Source organism: Bombina bombina, chromosome 7 (genome assembly GCF_027579735.1).
Source record: "Bombina bombina isolate aBomBom1 chromosome 7, aBomBom1.pri, whole genome shotgun sequence".
NCBI lineage: Eukaryota > Metazoa > Chordata > Amphibia > Anura > Bombinatoridae > Bombina > Bombina bombina.
Window position 1 is genome coordinate 202265729 of NC_069505.1, and position 27702 is coordinate 202293430.

General features: G+C 39.0%; 1 protein-coding gene across 1 annotated transcript in view; it reads left to right on the forward strand.

Annotated features, from left to right (window-relative positions):
- The window catches only part of LOC128636301 (embryonic protein UVS.2-like), a 105888-nt gene that overhangs the window by 19328 nt on the left and 58858 nt on the right, over positions 1-27702 (forward strand). The window contains exons 4-6 of the mRNA XM_053689332.1: positions 43-160; positions 2442-2614; positions 5086-5167. Coding sequence (XP_053545307.1) covers positions 43-160; positions 2442-2614; positions 5086-5167 — 373 coding nt within the window. The remainder of the gene's footprint in view (positions 1-42; positions 161-2441; positions 2615-5085; positions 5168-27702) is intronic.

The following is a 27702-nucleotide window of genomic DNA, read 5'->3' on the forward strand; positions in this document are numbered from 1 at the left end:
CTTTCTGATGTAACCCTTTTGTCTGGGTTTTTTTTTTTTCAGATTATGTAGAGGTGTCAGTTATTCTTAGGGCCATGCAAGATTTTGAGACTCTGACTTGTGTTCGCTTTATTCCTCGCAGTGAGGAACCTGACTACCTGAAAATCACGCCTTCCTCTGGGTATGTTTCTGGATTGTGATGCTCATATATTTAATAAAATCTGAATCTAAGTACAAAGTTTTAAAATAATATAACTATTTATAGAAATATGTTGATGTGACTTATTCTATCTTAAAGGGACATAAAAACCAGTTTTTTTTTCTTTCATGATTCACAAAGAACATACCATTTTAAACACTTTTGCAATGTACTTTTATTAACACATTTTCTTTGTTTTCTTGTTATCCTTTGTTGAAAAAGCAGGAAGGTAGGTAACAGCAGTTTTGCAACAATGTTATACATTAGCAAGAGCACTATTTGATAATAGAAGTAAATTATAATTTTTTTTAAAAAATGTATTCTTTATCTGAATTATGAAATAAAAATGTTGGTTTTGTTATTATTATTATTATCAGGTATTTGTAGAGCGCCAAAAGATTCCGCAGCGCAATAAACATAGGCGGTATACAAGATAACATTTATAGGGATCAAATGGGTAGAGGGTCCTACCGAAAGTTGCACTATAGAAGTTGGCTCTTATGCGTGTGATCTACAAACAGCTGGGCTCATAGGCTTACATGCTAAGGGGTTCAAGGGGATGGCAATGGAGTTAGGAAAGCTTAGTATAGGTTGTTTGCATCCCAGAATAGTAGAGTCTCTAGGGAGCACTTGAAGCTTTCAAAACTAGGGGAGAGTCTTGTGGAGTGAGGCAGAGAGTTCCACAAGATGGGAGCCAGTCTGTAGAAGTCCTGTAAACGGGAATATGAGGAGGTAACAAGAGAGGTGGAGAGGAGGAGATCATTAACAGAGTGAAGGGGACGGGAGGGAGAGTATCTGGAGACAAGGTCTGAGATGTAGTGGGAGCAATGCAGTTGAGGGCTTTGTATGTCAGAGTGAGAATTTTGTATTTAATCCTGGAGGCAAGAGGAAGCCAGTGAAGGGATTAGCAGAGAGGTGTAGCAGATAAAGAGCGACTTGTATGGAAGATGAGCCTGGCAGAGGCATTCATACATACCGGTGCTGAGGGAGAGGTTGAAGATGTGTGTGAGTATAGGGTAAGGGTAGAAGAGGGAGGGTATTTGCTGTGAGGGGATGGGGTTGAGAGGACAGGTAGTGAGGTGAGAGGATAGTATAAGGGCAGAAATTTCTTCCTCAGTAACGGGGCAAAAGAGCTACATTTATGGCTATGTGGGTTTTGAATGATTGTCAGCTTTTGAGGAGGTGGGAGACTGGTAGTATGTTGAGAGCTGATTTCATTTTTGATGGAGTTGATTTTGTTATTGAAGTGGCTGGCAAAATCTTGAGTGGAGAGAGAAGTGTATTGATTGTGGAGAACAGACGTTTTGGGTTTGAAGAAAGAGTAGAGATTAGAGAAGAGAAGTAATGTTGCTTATAAAGATTAAGGGCAGAAAAGTAGGAGTTTAAGATGAACTTGTAGTGAAGAAAGTTATCTGAACTTCTTAGATGCATGACCTATTTAACTTTGTATAACCAATCAAAGTTAACCCACTGGCTACCATGGGATTAAATGTAAACCATTACCATGTCCATTTTTTAAATGACATGGAAGTTTATATAAAATTGTTATGATTCAGAGTGTAGCATTCTAAACAACTTTCCAATTTACTTCTATTATCAAATGTATCTCTTTCTTTCAGTCTCCTTAGTTGAGTCGACACTTGGACCATTTCTATTGGGGCATACTAAAATAGGTTCTGGAGCATGCACGTCTTGAGGAGCAGTGTATGTTGAAATTATATACAAGCAACCTGCTGATGAACAGCAGGGAACGCCCACAGCTCTGCTTCTCCTAATATATGCACTCTGAGTTTGCATTTTAAAATTCCACTTTATTAAACAGTGCTTCTAGTTATACAGTTGTTTTGTTCACTAGCTTAGTTTATAACATAAGTTAACCATTTAGTGGCTAAAGCTACTGCATTCTAAAGCTACACACATAGCTACACACACTGGTTCCACGTGCTCAAGATGCGTGCATGCTCTTCTCAACAGGTAGACACTTTATTTAAAGTTTTTTTTGCCCTGCTTGAGCTAGGTTAAAACTGAAACTAAATTTATACTGATAAGACAATTCAATCCAAATGTAACATGTTCTTGGATATTTCATTTTATTTTTCTTTTATAAAGATACATTTAACTTTTTAAACGATATTTATTCAAAGTTGATGCATTTTCTTAATTCCCATGTATTACCTAGGGTTGAAAATTGTCTTTTGGTTCAGTTGCACTTGTTTCTTCTTTGTTAGTTCAACTTCCAATTTCATACCATTATGTCTTATAGCTGCTGGTCCTATATTGGAAAGATTGGAGGAGCACAGGATTTGTCTTTGCAAAATTGTATATGGAAAGGGTCTGTCCAACATGAGCTGAATCATGCCCTTGGATTCCACCATGAGCAATGCAGGAGCGACCGGGATAATTACATAGAAATTGTTACTCAGAATATTGCCCCAGGTAAGAGCTTTACATTTAATGCCTTAATATCTACCTTTCAACCTTTAATACCATTAACACAGAAAAGTTTACTGTTGATATTTAGGGCTTCCTATTCATTGAGAAAAACTGAAAGTAACTGCCAAGAAACCTATTACCTCTTTTAAAGACCCGTAAAACCCCTTTTCACAGTTAAAAGATTGTTTAAAACTCAAGTCTGTCTGTACATAACTTTTCAATAAGAACTTTTTGGGCATGGGTTTTTTTGTGTGAAATTTCTCAACAAAATGGAACATGAGGGTGTCATGGAACACAGTTTGGGGAACACTCAACTTTGGCACTGTTGTTAAAAAATATAAAATGTTGGCTGAATTCATTATGCCAAATTTTTATTCTACATACTAAAAGTTTGCTGAACATAGTTGGCTGAGTATTATTTACTTTTATAAAATAATATTTGAATATCAGTTGTAGCATCTATTCACATTTTAAAATGTAAACAATAATTCTCATGGTCATACTCACTATGTAAACCATTTGACATGTTTTTCTAAAATATATACAGTATATATATATATATATATATATATATATATATATATATATATATATTTAACATATTCAAATATAATTATTTCCCTACTAAAGACCGTCTAAAAAATTTCAATAAGAAACCTTATCGGATATATTTTGCAAGATCTACCATGTCACAAAATAGAACAAGCAGTTTGGAAAACAGTTGACTTTAAGTAAGGAAAGAAAATGTTTTGGCACATTTGTTAAAAATAAAAAAAATTGTCTGAATTCAGCTGTTTTAAATGACTGTCAAATGTTTGTCTCGGGAGAATTAGAAAAGCATAATATAATCAATGTGCCAAAACTCAGGGAACTTCCAAAGGCATAAATGATAAGCAGGCCGAAGTCAGGAATTAGGTCGTTCAACAGAAGCCAGTCGTCGAATTTCAGGGAAAAGGCAAAATGGAAGTCCAGGTCATAAACAGCCAGAGGTTACCAACAAGTAGATTACACTTTTCTGTACACTATAGGAAGTGTTGGTCTCAAGGGCTTTTTAACAATTCCTGTGGGTCATTTAGTGCCAAGACTACCGCAAGTTTATTTCCTACTCTGAGAGAACAAATAGCACCATTCTTAGTGCAGGTCACAACGTTAATATTAAAGGGACACTCAAGTCAAAATAAAACTTCATGATTCAGATACAGCATCCAATTTTAAACAACTTTCCAATTTACTTCCATTAACAAAATGTGCACAGTCTTTTAATATTTACACTTTTTGAGTCACCAGATCCTACTGAGCATGTGCAAGAGTTTACAGCATATACGTATATGCATTTGTGATTGGCTGATAGCTGTCACATGATTCAGGGGGAGTGGAAATATACATAACTTTGCAATTTATTAAAAAAAAATCTACTACTCATTTGCAGTTCAGACTAAGTGCTATTGCATTGTCTTCTTATCATGCATTTGTTGATTATGCAAATTTACTGTATTGACTGGTCCTTTAAAGATGAGTTTCTTCTGTGCTGTTTAGCGCACCTCTCCTTCCATGATGCACTGACCATCTCTCATGGCGTAAGCAGGAGTTACCATACAGGAAAGTAGGTGATAGCTTTACACACCTTAACATTAGGGTTTTATGGTAAAATCAGTGTCCTTTCTTCATCTCCGGAAACCTACAGATCAAGATAAGAAGCTCTCAAGTTAATATTTTCCTTCCTATTTTTTTATCTGAGGAACCTTGAAGTATATTTCCATTTAAGTTGTGCAGTTACTGTAGGTTGCAAGTTCAGAAGGGCATATACTTTATTAAATCTTGACAACAAATCAATAGGAATAGAATAGAAACATACTTTGCTATATACCCATAACACAGTGATGCTTAAATATTGTGTCACAACAAGTGATTTGGCTTGATTGAAAGCCTCCATGTGGTTGTCATTTAAAGGGGCTAGGTTCTCAGGCAAGCAGCTGATAAGAGTTCATGATATGCATGGCTGGTGCAGGAAAACATTTTCAAAGGGACTGGGCTTTCTCCCACCCACTACAGGGAGGCTGATTCCTGTTGGTGTCTCTTGTTTACATATCTTTTCTACAACCAGTACTGCAGTATTAAAATTTTAATTATAGGTGGTGTTTGAAACAGGCAAAATCAGCTGTTTGACAAAATAAAGCTAAAGGAGCTGTTTGTAAATAATTTAGTACACTTCAGCAGGTAAAATAGATCACTTGTAAGACATCAAATACAACTACAATGCAACTATAATACAATGCTACATACAGGCCAAGCATTTTGTCATTTTTACAATTTAAATTCTTATTTATAGAATGTATTTTATTTATTTTTATTTTGTTGATTGCCATGACTACACTGTCTTATACTAATTGCATAAAGCATTAATAATGGTATCAATTGCAATTTATAGAAATATTTGTGTGAATTTGTACTTATTTTTTTTTCTCACTTTTTAGATCATTTAGGAAACTTTGCGAAAAAGGACACTAATAATTTGGAAATTGAGTATGATTACTCATCTGTGATGCACTACAGCATGTAAGAATTAGAAATATAGTAATTACTTTATAATAGGGGTTTTCAAAGGGTGGGGCGGGTCTCCCCGGGGGGGGGGGGCACAAGAGAATATAAGGTGTGGGAACATTGACACTTCTCACTATCCTATGGAAACCACAAGCAGCAGCTGACTTTGGTAAAACATACAACCTTTTTAAGAGCTGACAATAACACTTGTCATGTTGTCGTGGCTTAAAGCAATGGGCAGAATAAAGGTGGAAGAAAGACACTGAGGTCAAAATTGCTCAGACACCACATTTTGTTTGTTGTCTGTAACTTGCCTTTAACATGGGAGTAACAAAGTGCAAATGAAAACACTATTGAGATCTGTGTGTGAACCCGGGATCTGATGTAAATTTATTAAAAATTAATTATATAAATATTACTATTTTCTTTAAAGTGACACTAAACCCAATTTTTTTTCTTTCATGATTCAGATAGAACATGCAATTTTAAGCAACTTTGTAATTTACTCATATTATCAAATTTTCTTTGTTCTCTTGCTAACTTTATTTGAAAAAGAAGGCATCTAAGCGAAGGAGTAAGACAATTTTTGGTTCAGACCCTGGACAGCACTTGTTTATTGGTGCTGTCAAATCATCAAGGACAACCCAGGTTATGAACCAATAATGGGCCGGCTTCTAAACTTACATTCTTGCTTTTCAAATAAAGATATCAAGAGAGTGAAAAAAATGTGTTGATAGGAGTAAATTAGAAAGTTGCTTAAAATTGATGCTCTATCAGAATCATGAAAGAAAAAAATGTGGGTTCAGTGTCTCTTTAAAGATAAAAATAAAGTAACATCTATTACATAGGGGATGTCTTGTAAATTTTGTCAAAGGGGAGGTCCAACACCTAAAATCCCAGTTCTATACTGTGACCAGATTATTAAAAAAAATAAAGGGAACTAAAACATGAGGAGATTGTAATAAAATGTCCCAAATTACAAGTGAAGGGCAAAAATATTAGCACCATTGTGCGATATTACTGCTCGAAAGCAATCAATACTGTTTTTTTTTTTACTCACGAAATTACAAGTTGAAAGTAATGTTATTCTTAGTATTTTACCACTTGAGTGAAAGTTTAGGGCTTGCTAAAGCTGTGTTAAATCCTTAAAATAATAGACTTCATGTAATTTTATCACTATAATGGTCTTTTAAATCAGTGTTACTTTTTTTTCAATAAAAAACCTCGGTTTTACATTTAATATGCATAAATACTTTATTAGAATATATTTTACATGTGTTTTGTTATGCATATTTTCAAGCATTTACAATACTTGAGATCTCTAAAAGCGCAAAATTTTCCAGCACTATTTTGTTTTGTGCTCAAGAGCAACACTTAACCACATATGAGCGATAATAGTGCTCCCTGTGCTAGAAATTAAAAGTATAGGGTGCATTAAGAAAATATTGGCTGAGTTAAAGGGACATAAAGCCCAACATTTTTCCTGCATGATTCAGATAGAAAATACAATTTTAAACAACATTCCAATTTACTTCTATTATCTAATTTGTTTTATTCTTGTTGAAGAAAAAGCAATGCACATGGGTGAGCCAATCACACAAGGCATCTATGTACAGCAGCTACTGAGCATATTTAGATGTTTTTCAACAAATTATATCAAGAGTATCAAGAGAATAAAGCAAATTAGATACTAGAACTAAATTGGAAAGTTGTTGTTTAAAATTGGATGTTCTTTCTAAGTCATGAAAGAAAGAAAAAAGTGTTTCATGTCCCTTTAAGATGTTCTAGCAAACCCTTTTTAAAATGCACACAGACACCCACAGAAAACACACAAAGACATACATACATACACACACACCCTCACAGAGAGATCCACAGAAAAAAATACATACACACTCATTAAGACACCAACAAAAGCCCAAAGACATAAACACAGACACACACAGAAACACTCACAGGAGGTAACATGTCTGCACATTGCCATCCCCTAAATCAACATGCATGATAAAAAAAAAAATAACAGAAATTAAGAGATCACTTTTTAAAGAATCATATTTGTAAATGGTAATAGAAAGAGGGGGGTAAGTGGAGCGCTAGAGACTGGGGATTCCAAGCACCTCACCTGGAAAAAGTCCTTCTAACATAGGGAGAGTGAGGGCGCTAAATAAATAAAATCATATCTGCCAAAAGGGCACCTACCATTTATGTATTGAGGAGGAAACATTTCTGCATGGTTTTAAATATAGAATTTCTACAACATAATCAAATAATCATAAATACACTGCTGCATATTGCAAAAAATAAATTAATGTGTTTTTATGGTCCCCTGGCCCCACCACACAACTATCACACTGAAGTTACAATCTTTAATTGCACAAATAAATAAAAATCATCTACTATCTAAGTCCTACCTACTCTGCAAATTAATATGATCTGCCACCTGACTCTGGCACACACTGTACAAACTGAAGTGACAAGTCTGTCTCACACTGTGCATAGTGGTTTAGTGCACACTCAGAAATTCAGATTATTATAACCTTGGTGACTAAATAATCTTGATTTTATTAAAGACAGGAGGCGAGTATTTTGCATTATTCTTTACTGACACCAAAATAACAGCAAAGAAACTGAAAGGAAGAAAAAAATAATCACACAGCAACAGCGTATAACCAATCAGGATACAGCATTACAATAAAGAGTACAAAACAAACTAAGTCCTTCCTCTTTTCTTTGGTGGAAAGACTAGAAGACTAAAGAAGAACGAACGTCAATAACATCTTGGGGAGAAGACTCCAGAAACTTGAAGATTCTATTCAAGCCTTGAGAGAAATTCGGAAAATCCCATCCATCGAATTAAACTGTAAAAGAAGATAAAGTGACAATAATAGTTGTTCACATAGACACAGATTGAAAGAATAAAATATAAACAATAAACATAACAGTTCAATACCCTTATCAGAAAACTTTTTTTTTTTTTTTTTAAAAAACCTGTACTGGGAGGGGAAAGGGAGGGAAAATACTCGCCTCCTGTCTTTAATAAAATCAAGATTATTTAGTCACCAATGTTATAATAATCTGAATTTTATGTCAAGACAGGAGGCTTCATATTTTGCAATTTTAACGCAATAAAAGTAATGACTCGGAAGCGTGAAGAATAGGTTTAAAATAGAAACGCGAAAAAGTAGTTGAAGAAGACCAATCCGCAGCTTTAAGGATATCCTGAAGGTTACTACCCGATAACAGAGCTCTGGATGCAGCCGCACCCCGAACCGAATGAGCTCCAAACGAAAGGTCGATGCCAGCGGAGGACATGAGCCAACGGACCCATCTGGCCAAAGTGGGAGAAGAGACAGGGTGAAAAGGTGGAACAAAAGAAATTAGTAATTGACCCTCAGGAGAAGGACGAGAGGACGACGTCCTAGAAAGGTAAGATTTCAAGCAGAGAGCCACACAGAGTTGAGGGTCGTCAGGGAAATACGGGTAAAATATGGTAGATGACATGGATTTAGTGCATTTATGGATGGAAAAGGAAACGCCCTCAGGGGAAAAAGAAATGCCCTCGACGTCCAGTGCACGGATATCTGAAATCCTGCGGAAGGAAACCAGGCAGAGCAACATCGCCAATTTGGACGACAATTGTTTCAGAGAAAGTTCTACATTGGGAGGCCAATTCCTAATAAAGGAAAGCATGATGGAAACATCCCAAAGGTGAGAGTATCGAGCAGAAGGAGGAACTTTCAAACGAATAGCTTTTAAAATTCTGCAAACCAGGGGGTGTCTACCAACCGGGTTGCCATCGACTGGAAAGTGGCCCGCTGAGATTGCAGAGCGGACGACATTAATGGAGCGATAAGCTTTCCCTTTAGAAAAAAGTTCAGAAAGAAAGTTCACAATAAGAACTACAGGGGCTGAAAAGGGATCAGCTTGCCTGCTAGAACACCAACCAGCCCATGACGCCCAGGCTGAAGCGTAACATTTCCTGGTGCCAGGGGCCCAAGATTCTCGAAGGAGAAGCTGAGCGTCTCTTGAAAGGCCTTCTGCAGACCAGGATCCCCTGAAATCTGCCAAGCTAGTAGGGGGAGGCGATTCTGGAGAACCAGGGGGTGAGATTCCCCTAGAGGGTCTGACAGAATGTCGTCCCGATTGGGAAGAAGGAGAGGGGGAAAGACTGTCATCTCCAGAAGAAGAGGGAACCAGGGTTGCATTGGCCAGAAGGGGGTAACTATTGTCAGGGAGCATCTGAGTCTCCTGACCGTCCAAAGGGTTCTTGTGATGAGCGAGAAGGGGGGAAAAGCATAAGCTCCGAATAGAGGCCAATTCTGTAGAAAAGCATCCGAAGCCTCGCTCCCCGGATCTGGAAGCCAGCTGAAATAACAAGGCAACTGATGATTGATCCTGGAAGCAAAAAGGTCCACAGAAAAGGGACCCAGAATATTCTGAATTTGCAAAAAAATGGGGCGAAGAAGTCACCAATCGCTGGAATCTCTCCAAAAACGAGAAAACCAGTCCGCAACAATATTGGAAACTCCAGGGATATATTGCGCCCGGAGGGAAATGTTGCGGAAGGCGCAGAATCTGAACAATTCTGTGGTAAGATCTGATAGAATCTTGGATTTCGTACCCCCTAAGCGGTTGATGTATTGTACCGCAGATATGTTGTCCATACGAAGGAGGATGCAACAGTTTGTAAACTGTTTGGAGAACGAGCGAATGGCAAAAGAGCCTGCCAAGAGCTCTAGACAATTGATGTGAAGCGACTGTTCTAGAGGGGACCAAGATCCCCCCGTCGCTGAGGTCTCGAAAGAGGCCCCCCAACCTAGAAGGCTGGCATCTGAGGAGAGCACAAAGTCTGGCGAGGATCTGAAGATAGCCTTGCCATTCCAGGATTCCATGTGACGGAGCCACCAGGACATCTCTGCACGGACCTCCTCGTTCAGACAAATCATCTGATGATATGAACGACATTCCCTGAAAGATTGAATTTTCAGCCTCTGCATTGCTCGGTAATGCAGAGGGGCAGGAAAGATTGCCTGAATGGAGGAGGCGAGGAGTCCGATAATTCTGGAAAGTTGACGGATAGATATCATGGGGGATGCCAGCACACTTTGAATTTCTAATTTGATCTTGTCGATCTTCTCTTGAGGAAGAAGGAGAAGACCTGAGGTGGAGTCTATAAGAAAGCCTAAAAACTCCACTTTCTGAGAGGGAATCAGAGCTGACTTCTCTGAGTTGATCACAAATCCCAAACCTTGAAGGAGGGAGGTGGTTGTGTGTAAGTGACAAAGGAGGGAAGACTGATCCTCTGCCATAAGGAGAATGTCGTCCAGATAAATGATAAGGCGAATACCTTTGCCTCTGAGGATTGCCACGACGGGCTTTAAAAGCTTGGTGAAACACCAAGGAGCTGAACTGAGGCCGAAAGGAAGGCAAGTAAATTGCCATATCCTTCCGTCCCAGGGAAACCTGAGGAATTTCCGATGGTCTGGGAAAACAGGAACCGTAAGGTAGGCATCTGTCAAGTCCAGGCGGATAAACCAGTCTTTGAGACGGAGAAGGTCTCTGAGCATGTGGATACCCTCCATCTTGAAATGGCGGTAAACCACGAAGAAATTTAAGTCCCGAAGATTGATGACCGGTCGAAAGCCACCTGTCTTTTTCTTTACTAGAAAAAGGTTGCTTAGAAACCCGTCTTGTGGGTTGAGAACCTCCTCTTGCGCCTTTCCGATGGAGAGATAGCACTTCTGAACCAATAAGGTCTGTATTTGATTTTGAGAGGTTCAGGGGTTTTGGGTGACCCTTCTGGAAAGGGGGGCAAATGAATTCGATCTTGAAGCCTCTCACTGTTTGAGCAATCCAGGGATCCTGAGAAATGAAATCCCACGAATGGGAAAAAAGGGACAGTCTGCCTGCAAAGGGAGATATGGGGAAAGAAGTCAGGAGTAAAGGAGGAGTACTCACTCTGGGCATTGGAAGGGCCTGGAGGTAAGGTGGGTCTAGGAAGGGCTGGTCTGGTCCTGACAGCTCGAGATCTTGGTGGGAAGAGTGTTCTCTGAGGGTAGGAGGGGTACTGTTGGAAAGCGACTGCTTGGCGTTGCTGGACCATGAATTGTTGACGGCCGGGCAGACGACCCCTGAATCTGCCGGCCCTGCCAAAAACCCAATTGGAAGGGTTGAAAACTCTTCTAAGGGAGGCTTGAATCTTGTCGATAGAGGTAAAGGTAGAAACGTAATGTCTCATGATATCTAAGAAGGGTTCTCCAAAGAGAAGACTCTTGGCAGAAGAGCCTGCTTCCTCGACAGCGAGAACAACCAATCTGGGGTTAATTCGCAACAATGCCGACCTTCTGCGTTCAGTAGAGATGGCAACGTTGGCGTTGCCCAGGAAGCAAAAGGCTCGAAAGGCCCATTCTCGAATGGCAAAAGGATCGAAAGGAGAGCCGGACAGAAGGGCTTCATCCGAAAGATGGAGAATCTGGGCCAAAGGACCCGAAGTGTCCAGAAGTTTATCCTGAACCCCTCTGAGAGCCTTATCTAAGCCCTTTCTAGGGTCTCTACCTTTTCTAGTTAGAAAGGTAGCGAGTTTAGCGTAAAATTCAGGAGTTACAGATTCCCTACCAGGGAGGGAGGGTCTACGACATTCTGCACGTAGTTTATTACGATCCTCACGATCGAGGGGTTTTCTGAGTGATCTCTGCAAAAAGCGAGAGAGGTGAGGCGCTAATGCCCAGTCAGATGATCTGGGGTGTTTAATGTGTTTGGGGCTGAAAATGGGGTTCCCAGCCGGGTCAACCATTTCGTCCTCAAATTCAATATTTCTTCTCTGGGAAGATCGAGACCGAGGAGCCTCCGTCTGAGGGGTCGGAAATGGCTCCTGTTCTAGGTCAGACTGAGGCTCCTCATCCCAATCTAGCCCAGGAAAAGACTCCATATAGTCTTCCATGTCAAAATTTTCAGAGTCAGAGCTCTGGACTCCCCTTCGAGTACCCAAGGGGGAAAGGGTTCGTTTACCACGTTTAACCTCTGGGGAGGAGGTTCTGGCACCCCTATGTGAAACGCCCGGGGGAGGGGCTTTATGTCTCGGAGCTTTGCTTCTATGTGAAGCAGAGCGAGAATGGGACTTCCAATGGCGCTTGCGCGATATTGGAGCTTCTGAATCAGAGGAAGAGGACGAAGAGGATTCCTCAATATGGGGGGGCATAGGTTGTTCTAAAACATTCTCTGAAGGGGGAATATTATGTTTTAGTGCCGAAGCTATGGCCGAATTAATATAGGCTAAAAGTTCCTCTTTAGATTGAGAGGAAGAAGGGGCGGGGTCAATGACAGGGTCGGCAGATTCCATTAGTTTAATCGTTGCGTCTGAGTTATAATCTAAATAAAAGGGAATATTGACATAAAAATCATAATATTAAGAGGAAACAAATTTTTTTTTTTTTTTTCTTAAATTATGCTGAATAGTCAGGAATTGAACCCTGAACCTCAAAACTTACAGTTTACAGTGTTAGTCCCCAAGGCTAAACAGAAAGTTTAATAAAGGAGACTTTTAAAAGAAATATCTCTTTTTTTTTTTTTTTTTTTTTTTTTTTTAAATAAAGATAGTTATAAACAGTAATAAAATATTTTCTGCAGTTAAATTCCTAATGGGTGGAGGATAGATTCGAACTCTCAACCTCTTGTATGGGAGGCAGCAAGGCTAATCAATAAGCTATAAGAGCTGAGGCAATAATGAGAAACATTTAAGTCTCATAAGCAATAAAAAGGGCGGGAAAAAACGGTAAAATAGTACTGCTTAAAAAATTGAAAGAACAAAAAACATAAGGGAGTGTAAATTATGATAAAAATAGTGTCTGTAACATTTATTCATAAAAAAATTAGCCCATGTAAGAAAATACTTAGGGGACACCTAACCGCAGAAATAACAAACTCCCGCCCACTCCTGAGACGGAACTGACACAGGATGCGGCTCACACACCCGACCAGAACAGTTTAATAAACTCCGGTCAGGTGTGTGTCCGCGAGATCCCGCAGCGGCACCGGCCCAGATAGAGGGGCAAGAGGAGGAAGCGGTCAGGTTAGGGAGCAAGAACGGAGCAACCTGTTTCAGCAAGGCGGTTGCTCCGAAGTAGCGCTACAACTTTACAAACTGTCAGGCAGCCTGACAGACAGTGTTTAGTTAGAATAAGGAACGGAGCAGCCACACTGAAGTGGCTGATCCGTTGATGGAAAATTTAGTCAAACATTCTAAAAAGAAGCAAAATACAATATTTAAAAAATTACTGAAGCAGCCTTAACCTTAATGATAAATGAATTGCATGAAATACAGGCTATTGATTGTTATAAACATACAAGGATTAGTGATAAATGAAAACTTTTGTAGTAAAAATAGCAAAATGCCAAAAGCTTAGAATAAAGAAATGGAAATGCTAATATGCAATTAAATAAAACATTCAAATATATTTAATAAAAGGAGAACAATGATACGTGACCTGCTGTACTTGGTACAGCAAAGAAAAGAGGAAGGACTTAGTTTGTTTTGGACTCTTTATTGTAATGCTGTATCCTGATTGGTTATACGCTGTTGCTGTGTGATTATTTTTTTCTTCCTTTCAGTTTCTTTGCTGTTATTTTGGTGTCAGTAAAGAATAATGCAAAATATGAAGCCTCCTGTCTTGACATAAAATCCTCTCAAATGCTAATGCTTTACTCCTTGTAATGACATTTCCCATGCTCAATAGCACTCTGCTGTAGTGCCCTCTGGTGGCTGCCAAATGTAAAAAAAAATTTAAATAATAGTTGTGCTTGCCTCATGGGGCCCCCTGGCCCACTGGGCCCCTGACATGAGTTACTTTATTTACCCCCTGATGGCAGCCCTGATCATGGGTATCTGCATACATTTTTCAGGGGGGGGGCAATAAACATACACACACACATATATATATATATATATATATATATATATATATATATATATATATATATATATATATATATATATATATATATACATGTGTGTGTGTGTGTGTATATATATGTGTGTGTATATATATATATATATATATATAAATTAGGGTTTGCAAATTAAATTATTATATTATTGGAAACATTATATGCTAAACTTAAATACACTTTTACACATTTTTTTCTGAGTGTAATAAAATGAATGTCTTTATCCATACGTCTAACTTATAAATTAAAATAGAAGGAGCATATAATTTTATTTATTACTAGTGGTGAAGCCCGTGTACACGGGCCATTTTCTTTACTGCAGCGGTCCTACCCACGCTGTCGTCTGGACGCGTCCAGCCCCCACCGCTTCATACGCACTGCCCGCGCTCTTACCTGGCCACCCCCGTCACGACCAACCACGCCTAGGTCATGGACCCACCATGCCTACTGCTGCCACTGAGCTAAATTAAAGGGACAGTCTACACCAGAATTGTTATTGTTTTAAAAGATAGATAATCCCTTTTTTACCCATTCCCTAGTTTTGCATAACCAACACAGTTATATTTATATATTTTTTACCTCTGTGATTATCTTGTATCTAAGCCTCTGCAGACTGCCCCTTTATTTGTTCTTTTGACAGACTTGCCGTTTAGCCAATCAGTGATGGCTCTCAGGTAACTTCACGTGCACGAGCACAGTGTTATCTATATGAAAAACATGAACTAACACCCTCTAGTGGTGAGAAACCTGTTAAAATGCATTCTTAAGAGGCGGCCTTCAAGGTCTAAGAAATTAGCATATGAACCTCCTAAGTTAAGCTTTCAACTAAGAATACCAAGAGAACAAAGAAAAATTGGTGATAAAAGTAAATTGGAAAATTGTTTAAAATGACATGCCCTATCTGAATCATGAAAGTTTTTTTTGGACAAGACTGTCCCTTTAAGGGGAATTAAAAAAAAAAAACAGACATTCAATTTTCTTTTTTCCTGCAGTTTGTACTCCAGGTGGGGAGAAAATTCACCCCCCCTTCTGTGGATGCCCATGAGTATTATGTACATTGCACTAATGGTTGCTCTCCATTTGCAATTTAGCCTAGAATGCTTTATTTTGCATAGAAAAATGAAATATACTAATATTATTTATTGTTTCCTCTTTTCCTGTAATTTAACTCTGAAAATTGTGGGTTTTGCAATTCTGAACATTTTAAGTACAGATTGCAAGATTCACAAACCTATCCCTTCTACATATCTCTGTTCTGTTTTGGCCAGGTGATAAGTTACTGCAAAGTGAAGAAAATTTTGCTGACAAAATGTTAGTGATTAACCTTGTATACTCCAGTAACTAGCCTGGACTGACTCCAAATGACCATTTGATTATTTAAAAATAGTTGAAGCAAACAAGATGTTTATATAATTGGAAAGTCTTCACTCAGCTCATTATGCACTTTTGGTTTATTCTCAATACAAGGGATACAATAAATGTACAGATGTTATGAAAACTCATGGACCATGTATTTAATAATGTTAGATAATAAGAGAGGTACATGGGGCAAATCTACATAGCAGTGGAGTAGACATAACTTTTACATCCTCAGATCTCGTTATTAACTGCAGTGCAGGCTCACTCAGAGGTAGGCAAATTAATCACCACAAACTTGTTTTCCCAGAGTGATTCACAAGCCCTGCTCTTGAATGATTAGTCCTGCAAGAGAAGGGAAATGGCATTGATTGCACAAGAGCAGGAAGTGGCACTAAAGATATGTTAGTGAAATAATAGCGGCTCATCCCCTGCTCACCCACAAAAGGGAGGGAATTTACCATTTATCCAGCAGTTGGATAATTAAACTGAACTCTAAAACTAACACATAGCTACAGTGGCGTCACTAGGGGGGGGGCGGGGGGGGGTGGGCCGCACCCGGGTGACACCCTCCAGGGGGTGACACCAAAAAAAAAAAAAAAAAAAAAAATTTTTTTTTTTTTTTTTTTTTTTTAAATTTGTATTGAAATTCAAAGAAATACAATGTTGAGATGCATAGATTTTTTTTTTATTAGAGGGGCTGGCATTTGTGAACATTGGTGGGACTGGGGAAGTTGTAGACACACAATTTTTTTGCCCCTTGAGCCAGTGCTGCAATCTCAACAAATAGTTTCCCCGGCTGCTTTTGCTTGTTTGTACTTTGCTTCTCCCGTGCCCAATTTCGCTATGAATGTTGTGGGCATGCCGTGGGCGCTGCTAGCCTAAACCTGCCTGCCTATCTGTGCTCACTGCTCAGTGACATGTGGAGCAGTGGAGTCACTCACTGCTGTGCTGTCTCTCTAAACGGGAACTGGCAAATCATGAGGGGATGCCTGGCACCTGACCGCATGACTGTTTGACACTGTCTTTAAAGTGAAGGAGCCACGTATGATGCCCACCAGACCATTACGATTACGGTACACTAAGTGCACACTGAACAGGTAGGAGGGCGGGCGGGGGTCTGGGGGTGGGCAGAGTGCAGAGGTGATTGGCCATAAGAAGCGGTAGGCACGCGGCCCGGGGCTGTGCACTGACAGGTTTGGAACAGAGTCAGAGAGCAGAATTTTCATAGTTTGCACACCTAAAACTTTTCTTTAGTGATTTATTTTTAGAGTGCTCTGTTTATCTTTCATTTGATGCTCTGCTGAGCCAGGGAGCAGCTCTAGGCATGCGCTTTATAATTAATGCAGTGCAGTTTACATATTTTGTATGTGTGTGTCTGAGTTTTTGTGTGTGTGTGTGTGTCTGAGTGTTTTTGTTTGTGTGTTCGTGTGTCTCAGTGTTTTTGTGTGTGTGTTTTTGTGTGTGTGTGTGTGTGTGTCTCAGTGTTTTTGTGTGTGTGTGTGTCTCAGTGTTTTTGTGTGTGTGTGTGTCTCAGTGTTTTTGTGTGTGTGTTTTTGTGTGTGTGTCTGAGTGTGTTTCCGAGTGTTTGTGTGTGCATCTGAGTATGTTTTAAGTGTGTCTGAGTGTTTGTATGTGTGTTTGCCTGTGTTTTTGTGTGTGTCTGCTTTCGGGGGGGGGGGGGGGTGACACCATAACTTACCGCACCGGGTGACACCAACCCTAGTGACGCCACTGCATAGCTACCTCTATAACTATGCATAATAAAGTGATGATTGATACAACAATGATATAAATAAATGATACTAATCTTGATTTTTGCAGGTATGCCTATTCAAACAATGGTCTACCAACCATCCTTCCCAAAGTTGACACCACACAGACAATAGGGCAAAGATATGGACTCAGTAACCTGGATATTTCCAAAATAAATGCTCTGTACCAATGTGGTAAAACTTTACATAGCAATGAAACATTTGCTGGTTGAATAAATGGCTCTGTGTAATCAAGTTAATTTTTACTTTACCGAATTGTTGTCTAAAATGTTGTTGTTTTTTTCTACAGATTCATGTAGCACCCTCCTTCCGGAATCTACAGGGACTATAATAACAGCTAACTACCCCAATAAATACCAAAACAATGTCAACTGTGTATGGCTTATCCGAGTCCCCTCTGGTCAGGTAAAATATCAAATACTTTTAACAGTGCATAAAAACCCTAAACAAATTGTTTAATCCTCTGAGACAGATGTGCCCCAAACTTAGATTGGATCTCCCATTTACGTCTCAGTTAGTAGTGATAGCATGGGCTCGAGTTAAAAGTAAAAATGTGTTTAGCACCCATATATTCTGCACTACTGCAACAAAGTGCTTTTTTTTTTATTCAGCACAGGGCTATTAGTCTCTGTGTTAAAGGGACACTGAACCCAATTTTTTTCTTTTGTGATTCAGATAGAGCATGCAATTTTAAGCAACTTTCTAATTTACTCCTATTAGCAATTTTTCTTCGTTCTCTTGCTATCTTTATTTGAAAAAGTAGGCATCTAATTTTTTTTTTAGTTCAGAACTCTGGACAGTTCCTTTTTACTGGTGGATGAATTTATCCACCAATCAGCAAGGACAACCCAGGTTGTTGACCAAAAATGGGCCGGCATATAAATGTACATTCTTGCATTTCAAATAAAGATACCAAGAGAATGAAGACAATTTGATAATAGGAGTAAATTAAAAAGTTGCTGAAAATGTCATGCTCTATCTGAATCACAAAAGAAAAAAAATTGGTTTCAGTGTCCCTTTAAATAAAGACCATTGTGGTGTGCAGGCTCAGATTTTCTTAAAGAGACAATTCTGCCAAAACTGGAATTGACATGGATGCAAATCAGTTTTTAATAGAAGCATTTTTGTAATATACATTCATTAGCAAAAATGCTTCTAATAAAAGCTATAGCTGTTTCAAAGTGTATTTAAGTATGCACCGTGTACCAGCATTTTAAACACTTCACTTGCTCCTAAGGTGCTTGTACCATCTGGTAATTACTCAATTTGTTAATTACTGACATAACGCAAGCCCCACTTATGATATGAGCAGCTGCAGTATTTAAAATGCTGGTGCACTGAGAATATCCATCTATGCTTCACATGCACATGCAGAGAAAAATGTCAATACTAAAACAGTGATGACTATTACTAGAAACATTTTTGCCAATACATGTATATTGCAAATATGTTTCTAAGCAAATATGTAATTCATCTATGTGCATTTAAATTTTGACTGGAATATCCCTTTAAGCTTAGCACATGTACAATTACTCAAACTGACAAACTTCACAGAAAAGATCCCGTCTCTCTAAAATATTGGTACACCTACTCTAAGAGTCAGACTATGAAAGATATGTTCCTCCTGTATTTTACTTTTCTCTTTAGAGATAAATATAGTGAAGAAAGTACTGTAGTATACATTGTTGAACTGACAGATTTGTAAAGAGGAATGGAAACATTTGCTTGAGAATATTGCTGCTCAAGGAACGTCAACCAGTTATTAAATTCAAGGGTTCATATACTTTTTCCACCCTCTCAATGAATATTTACAGTGTGTTCATTGAAGACATTCTCACAGTCTCAATTACGTGTCCTTGGCTACAGATTAGGCTTTGTTGTTTAAAACGATAATATACATTTATCGTTTGATCCGTAATATTACATTAAAAGGACACTTTTCAGACAGTGCGGGTTCCTGTAGAGACAATGTGCCCCAAACAGGTTAGGTTATTAACACATAATTACTGATTTATCTTTTATGGATACCTGTGATTTGATTTCACTAGAGAAAGCCATACCATTGACATATCATCTAAAATTAATGGAGTAGGAGGCTTTAAGCCTCCATCTAAATTCTATCCCATACACTGTAGAGGTTCCATCATAGAAAAATTCTACAACAGGGTAGAAACTGATCTGAAGTCACTAGCTGGTAGATGCCAAAACACCTCTAAAAATCTAAACAAAAAGGAAAGGGAAGCCTTAGAGTCACTTCTAAAAAAACAGAATATAGTTATACGTGCCGACGACAAGGGCGGGTCTGTAGTTGTAATGGACAAGATTGATTATATTACTGAGGTCCTTCGACAACTTAATGACAAACAGTGCTATACAATTCTTCTTTCTAATCCTACCAACATTTACCAGAGAAATTTGTTGCACCTTGTGGATAATAGTGTTGAAGGAGGATACATTGATAAAGATACTGCCACATATCTATATGTGGAACACCTAGTTACTCCTGTGTTACATCATCTCCCAAAGATGCACAAGTCTCTGGTAAATGTAAAAGCATGCCCTATAGTCAGTGGCATAGGGTCACTTTTTGAACATTTATCTCAATGGCTTGACTCTATTCTGTACCCTTTTGTGGAAGCACTACCCAGTTTTTTTAAGAGACACTAAGAAATTGGTTAAACTTACTGAAAATATTGTCTGGGATGGTACTCTCCACATATGGGCTACAATAGATGTTACTGTCCTCTACTCCTCCATTCCTAATAGTAAGGGTTTGGAAGCCATTTCCTTCTTTCTGTCTAATTGGTCTAGCTTTTCTGATGATTTTCAAAATTATATCAAGAGAGCTACTACATTTTTGCTCACACATAATTTCTTTGAGTTCAAATGTGGGACAGCGATGGGGGCAAAGTTTGACCCCTCCTATGCCAACCTTTTTATGGGGTGGTGGGAGCGGTCCCACATCTTTGGAGCTCAGAATACCTATAGACATACTATTGTCTTTTATCGTCGTTTTATCGATGATATGATTCTAATGTACCAAGGGAGTACCTATGAGCTTGAGGATTTTATGGCCAAGCTCAATGATAATGACTTGGGTTTAAAATTTACATTTGAAACCAACAGTAAGGAAATATTTTTTTGGATTTAGTATTAAGTGGAACAAATGATAAAAGGGTAACAACCAACTTATACAGGAAGCCTATATTGGGCAATTCCTTGTTACATGCGAAAAGTTGCCATCCAAGGCATGTACCCTATTCTATTGCAAAAGGACAACTAAAATGGGCTAAAAGGAATTGTTCTAACATAGATGACTGTAATGCTCAAATTTTAGATGTACAACAGTGTTTGAAATAAAGAGGCTACAATAATTATTACTATTATTATCATACTTTATATATAAAGCGCCAACATATTCCGCAGCGCTGACCAGGAGTGCTATTCATTTACAGTATATAAGACAATAATGTAAAACTTGTAAGAGACAAGACACAATTTTACAAACACGTACAGGAGGAATTGAGGGCCCTATCCCTGTGGGAACTTACAATCTAGGAGGGTAGGAGGTTGAGAAACAGGAGGTGAGGACTGCAAGAGTGAGCAAGATGTTAATACAGAGTTAGATGAGGGAACTATTAGGTGAGTGGAATTTTTTACTGAGTTGGGTGGTAGGCTTTTCTGAACAAAAAAGTCTTCAGGGAGCATTAAAATGAAGAAAGATTAGGGGAAAGCCTGACAGCATGAGGTAGAGTGTTCCAGAGGGTAGGTGCTGCACGACATGGGAATCGATGATAGTTGAAGATGCAAGGAGCAGGTCGTTGTTGGATTTTAGTGGGCGGGCTGCAGTGTACTTGTTGACTAGAGAGGATAGGTAGAGGGGAGCGGCATTGGTGAGAGCTTTATATGTAAGGGTGAGGATTTTGAATTTAATTCTGCTGTGAATGGGAAGCCAATGATAGGAACTCGCAGAGAGGTGCAGCAGATGCAGAGCGACGGGAAAGGTGGATTAGCCTTGCAGAGGCATTTAGGATGGATTGAAGAGGGAAGAGGCGGGAGAGAGGAAGACCAGTAAGTAGGTTATTGCACTAGTCAAGTTGGGAAATAACAAGGGAGTGGATTATTTGCTTTGTGGTGATAGCACTCAGAAAAGGGTGAATCTTGGAAATTTTGCGTAGGTGGTTGGGGCAGGATGAGAAAAGCTATTGGATGTGGGGGACGAAGGATAGATTTGAGTCAAGTGTAACTCCTAGGCAGCGAACTTGGGGCAATGGGGAGATGGTGATGCCATTGACAGGGATAGAAAAGTCAGAAGTCGGCGTAGAGATAGAGGGGGGATTAGAAGGAGTTAAGCCTTGGACATGCTAATCTTTAGGTGGTGAGAGGCCATCCAGGAATAATAAAGTCATAAAAAGAGCACATAGTGAAGTGGTGTCTATGGAAAGGTAATCTCTGCTTACTGATAAAGATGTTTGTTCACAGAAGAAACATACAGGTGTTACATTTGTGACAGATTTTAATGCCCAGTATGAGGACATTTGTAAGATAGTCAAATGACATTTCAATGTCCTTATTGCTAATGACAGATTGATAAATTGCATTCAGGGAGGTATCAGATGTTCCTATCGTCGAAATAAGACCTTAGGTAATTATCTCTCTCCCACAGTTTTGAAAAAAACAGAGACACATGGTCCCATCCTATGCAAATATATTTATGTCCCACTTTGAGGATAGATACCTTTGGGCCAAGAGCAATGCAGCTATTATCTTCTACCAAATATACATAGAAGATGTCTTTCTCATCTGGCGTGGGGGTCAGCAAAAACTCCTGGTTTGGTTCGAAGAAATCAACAGTACCAAGACGACAGTCAGGTTCAAACTCACTATGAGTGAACAGGAAATACATTTCCTAGACCTAAGCATATTTGTATCTGACCAAACATTGGGGACCACGTTGTACAGCAAACCCACTGACAGGAATTCCATCCTTAGGGTGGATAGCTGTCACCCCCCAGCACTCCTCAGGGGTATAGTTAGGTCTCAGATGATCAGAATAGTTAGAAACAATTCAGACAGGAACACAGGGATCTCCCATTTGGAAGGGGTCAAAGAAAAATTTCTTCAAAGGGGTAATAGCCTCAAGTAGTAAATACCACCCTTGAGGAAGTATCACTCCTTACCTAGGTGGATCTGATTACTGAGAAACCCAAGGTGATGGATGGGAACAAGCTTATAATGGCGACTACTTTTACACCTAACACCACAAATGCAGGCAAGATTCTCAGGACACATTGGCCCATTGTGGTGTCGGACCCCAGACTCCACTTCACACGAGAACTGACACCAATGGTGGGGTATAAGAGAATGACTAACCTACGGGACATGGTGGTCAGAACAGACCCAAAATCCAGCTACACCACCAAGCCCAAAATTAATATTAAGAGCTCATACAAGTGCTTGGGATGCACCATGTGCAATGGCTTAATTGCAACCAAAACATTTCACCATCCCCATACCAATCAGATATACACCATCAGACACTCTCTTTCCTGCAACACCACATATGTGGTCTACTTATTATTGTGTCATGTTCAAGTTTCTACGTTGGCAAGACAATAGGAACATTGCGTGAGAGAATGGCAAACCATAGGCGGATGATTCTGCAAGCCAGGCATTGTGCTATGATGTCACATCCAGTATCATCCATATGCTACATCCTGATCGACCATGTGCCAAAATTGGACAGGTGAGGTGATAGGAACAAAGCACTCCTGATCCGCGAAGCCCAGTGGATATACAGACTGGGCACGATATACCCAGGGGGATTGAATTTGGCACCAGACTCCAAACTACTGGTATAAGACAAAATGAGGATACACCCCTGGGGTGCAATTCCTAACATTGTGGCCCCAATTGAGAAAGAGGGGAAACTTGCCTACTTTATAAGGCTATTTTACCCTTGGAGTACCATTAACCAGTATGTGCTTGGGGCCTGAATAAGTCCCAGACACTGCAGGTGGAAAACCATTGGGTGGGAAGTCACTCTCTTCCTTATACTCTCTTGGTCACAGTAGGGGTCAAATGATACCTGGCACTTGGCACCGTGATATGGGTTATCCACTAGCAGGATGCGTACCACATTCTGGGGGTGCAGTCTCTTGAGCCAGAACTTCTCATTTGACTAGTGCTTAGCGAAAAAAAATTGTTTTGGTTCGTTTCGGATCGATTCGGATGTTTTCTAATTTCATTTTCGGATCGATAAGAATTCGGATACATTCAAATGCATTTTTTTCGGATTCGTTCGGATTCATTCAGATTCAAATAAATTTGGATGTATTTGGATGTATTCGGTTCGGATTGGATTCGTAAATTCAGAAGTTCGGTATGTGTTAGGTGGGATGTGCTGTGTATTAGAGTAGTATTATGTACTGTAATATTAGGTGTACCCCTTAGCAGAGTGATATAACCTAATATACAGTACAATACAAGTGTAATTGTGATTAGTCCATGGGCATCCGAATGTTACGAATAAATCCGAACTAATTCAGATTTATTCATTAGATTCAGTGCTACGGTAATTCGGAAATTCGAATTGATCCGAATCTCCGAATTTGACAAATTCATCCGAATTTAAATTCGTAACGAAACGAAACGCACATGTCTACTTCTCATGGTTAAGGGAGGTAAATGAGCCAGGTGTGGCAAAAGTACCTGATGAGGACACCCCTTTAGGGTTGTATCGGTATGAGTCCCTTTTTTTAAAAAAAAAAAAACCTGACGAGGTGGCTAATAAGAGTGGTCACTCAACGCTTTGTACATGAAACATCCTTAAATATCTGTGGCAAATTAGCCTATTAACTGGGACTACTCACCACAATTTGTTCAAATGTACATTTGTCTATCTCTATATTTCTTTTGTTGTATGGGTGAAATACACATAGTCTGTGTATGGGTAGATGTCCACTTTGAAGATGGTATTTATACTAAGACACACATATTAGCCAATGTGGGCCAACTAGTCCTTGTATATATAATTGTTCCCAGAAAAGCTACACATATGTTCAGTTTAATGTATTGATATTCGAGTTAGCTTTTGCCAATATAGGGCATTAGTAAGATACATTGCAACAGGGTATCTGTATTTGATTCTGTTTTTAAGTGAGTTTATTATTAGATAGTCTGAAACTACATTGTATATAGGCTTAGAATTCATTAGGTTAGGCTGTTTATTTGGTTTTTAGTCACAAAGTAATTTAGGGATGTACTGTTCTAATGTTGCGGAATAACGCAATACTTTAATATTCAAGGTGACAATATGTAACTGGAACCCGGTTAATTAGAGGGGTTTAGTGTAACCACTATGCACACACAAGGAAACACATTCGGCTAGAGTTTTGTCGGTAATGACCCGCGTATCTAACGCTGGCTTTTTTCTGGCCGCACCTTTTAAATAACTCTGGTATTGAGAGTCCACAGAATGGCTGCGTTAGGCTCCAAAAAAGGAGCGTAGAGCATATTTAACCCAACTTCAACTCTCGATACCAGAGTTGCTTACGGACGCGGCCAGCTTCAAAAACGTGCTCATGCACGATTCCCCCATAGGAAACAATGGGGCTGTTTGAGCTGAAAAAAAAACCTAACACCTGCAAAAAAGCTGCGTTCAGCTCCTAACGCAGCCCCATTGTTTCCTATGGGGAAACACTTCCTACGTCTGCACCTAACACTCTAACATGTACCCCCGAGTCTAAACACCCCTAACCTTACACTTATTAACCCCTATTCTGCCGCCCCCGCTATTGCTGACCCCTGCATATTATTTTTAACCCCTAATCTGCCGCTCCGTAAACCGCCGCTACTTACATTATCCCTATGTACCCCTAATCTGCTGCCCCTAACACCGCCGACCCCTATATTATATTTATTAACCCCTAATCTGCCCCCCACAACGTCGCCTCCACCTGCCTACACTTATTAACCCCTAATCTGCCGAGCGGACCGCACCGCTATTATTATAAAGTTATTAACCCCTAATCCGCCTCACTAACCCTATAATAAATAGTATTAACCCCTAATCTGCCCTCCCTAACATCGCCGACACCTAACTTCAATTATTAACCCCTAATCTGCCGACTGGAGCTCACCGCTATTCTAATAAATGTATTAACCCCTAAAGCTAAGTCTAACCCTAACACTAACACCCCCCTAAATTAAATATAATTTTAATCTAACAAAATTAATTAACTCTTATTAAATAAATTATTCCTATTTAAAGCTAAATACTTACCTGTAAAATAAATCCTAATATAGCTACAATATAAATTATAATTATATTATAGCTATTTTAGGATTAATATTTATTTTATAGGTAACTTTGTATTTATTTTAACCAGGTACAATAGCTATTAAATAGTTAAGAACTATTTAATAGCTAAAATAGTTAACATAATTACAAATTTACCTGTAAAATAAATCCTAACCTAAGTTACAATTAAACCTAACACTACACTATCAATAAATAAATTAAATAAACTACCTACAATTATCTACAATTAAACCTAACACTACACTATCAATAAATAAATTAAATACAATTCCTACAAATAAATACAATTAAATAAACTAACTAAAGTACAAAAAATAAAAAAGAACTAAGTTACAAAAAATAAAAAAATATTTACAAACATTAGAAATATATTACAACAATTTAAACTAATTACACCTACTCTAAGCCCCCTAATAAAATAACAAAGCCCCCCAAAATAAAAAAAATGCCCTACCCTATTCTAAATTACTAAAGTTCAAAGCTCTTTTACCTTACCAGCCCTGAACAGGGCCCTTTGCGGGGCATGCCCCAAGAAGTTCAGCTCTTTTGCCTGTAAAAAAAACATACAATACCCCCCCCCCAACATTACAACCCACCACCCACATACCCCTAATCTAACCCAAACCCCCCTTAAATAAACCAAATACTAAGCCCCTGAAGATCTCCCTACCTTGAGTTGTCTTCACCCAGCCGAGCCAAATTCTTCATCAAAGCGGAGCAAGAAGAGGTCCTCCATCGGGTAGAAGTCTTCATCCAAGCAGGGCAGAAGAGGTCTTCCATCCGATTGAAGTCTTCATCCAAGAGGCATCTTCTATCGTCATCCATCCGGAGCGGAGCGGCAGCATCCTGAAGACCTCCGACGCGGAACATCCATCCTGGCCGACGACTGAACGACGAATGACTGTTCCTTTAAATGACGTCATCCAAGATGGCGTCCCTCAAATTCCGATTGGCTGATAGGATTCTATCAGCCAATCGGAATTAAGGTAGGAATATTCTGATTGGCTGATGGAATCAGCCAATCAGAATCAAGTTCAATCCGATTGGCTGATCCAATCAGCCAATCAGATTGAGCTTGCATTCTATTGGCTGATCGGAACAGCCAATAGAATGCGAGCTCAATCTGATTGGCTGATTCCATCAGCCAATCAGAATATTCCTACCTTAATTCCGATTGGCTGATAGAATCCTATCAGCCAATCAGAATTCAAGGGACGCCATCTTGGATGACGTCATTTAAAGGAACGGTCATTCGTCGTTTAGTCGTCGGCCAGGATGGATGTTCCACGTCGGAGGTCTTCAGGATGCTGCCGCTCCGCTCCGGATGGATGACGATAGAAGATGCCTCTTGGATGAAGACTTCAATCGGATGGAAGACCTCTTCTGCCCCGCTTGGATGAAGACTTCTACCGGATGGCGGACCTCTTCTTGCTCCGCTTCGATGAAGAATTTGGCTCGGCTGGGTGAAGACGACTCAAGGTAGGGAGATCTTCAGGGGCTTAGTGTTAGGTTTATTTAAGGGGGGTTTGGGTTAGATTAGGGGTATGTGGGTGGTGGGTTGTAATGTTGGGGGGGGGTATTGTATGTTTTTTTTTTACAGGCAAAAGAGCTGAACTTCTTGGGGCATGCCCCGCAAAGGGCCCTGTTCAGGGCTGGTAAGGTAACAGAGCTTTGAACTTTAGTAATTTAGAATAGGGTAGGGCATTTTTTTATTTTGGGGGGCTTTGTTATTTTATTAGGGGGCTTAGAGTAGGTGTAATTAGTTTAAAATTGTAATATATTTCTAATGTTTGTAAATATTTTTTTATTTTTTGTAACTTAGTTCTTTTTTATTTCTTGTACTTTAGTTAGTTTATTTAATTGTAGTTATTTGTAGAAATTGTATTTAATTTATTTATTGATAGTGTAGTGTTAGGTTTAATTGTAGATAATTATAGGTATTTTATTTAATTAATTTATTGATAGTGTAGTGTTAGGTTTAATTGTAACTTAGGTTAGGATTTATTTTACAGGTAAATTTGTAATTATTTTAACTATTTTAGCTATTAAATAGTTCTTAACTATTTAATAGCTATTGTACCTGGTTAAAATAAATATAAATCCTAAAATAGCTATAATATAATTATAATTTATATTGTAGCTATATTAGGATT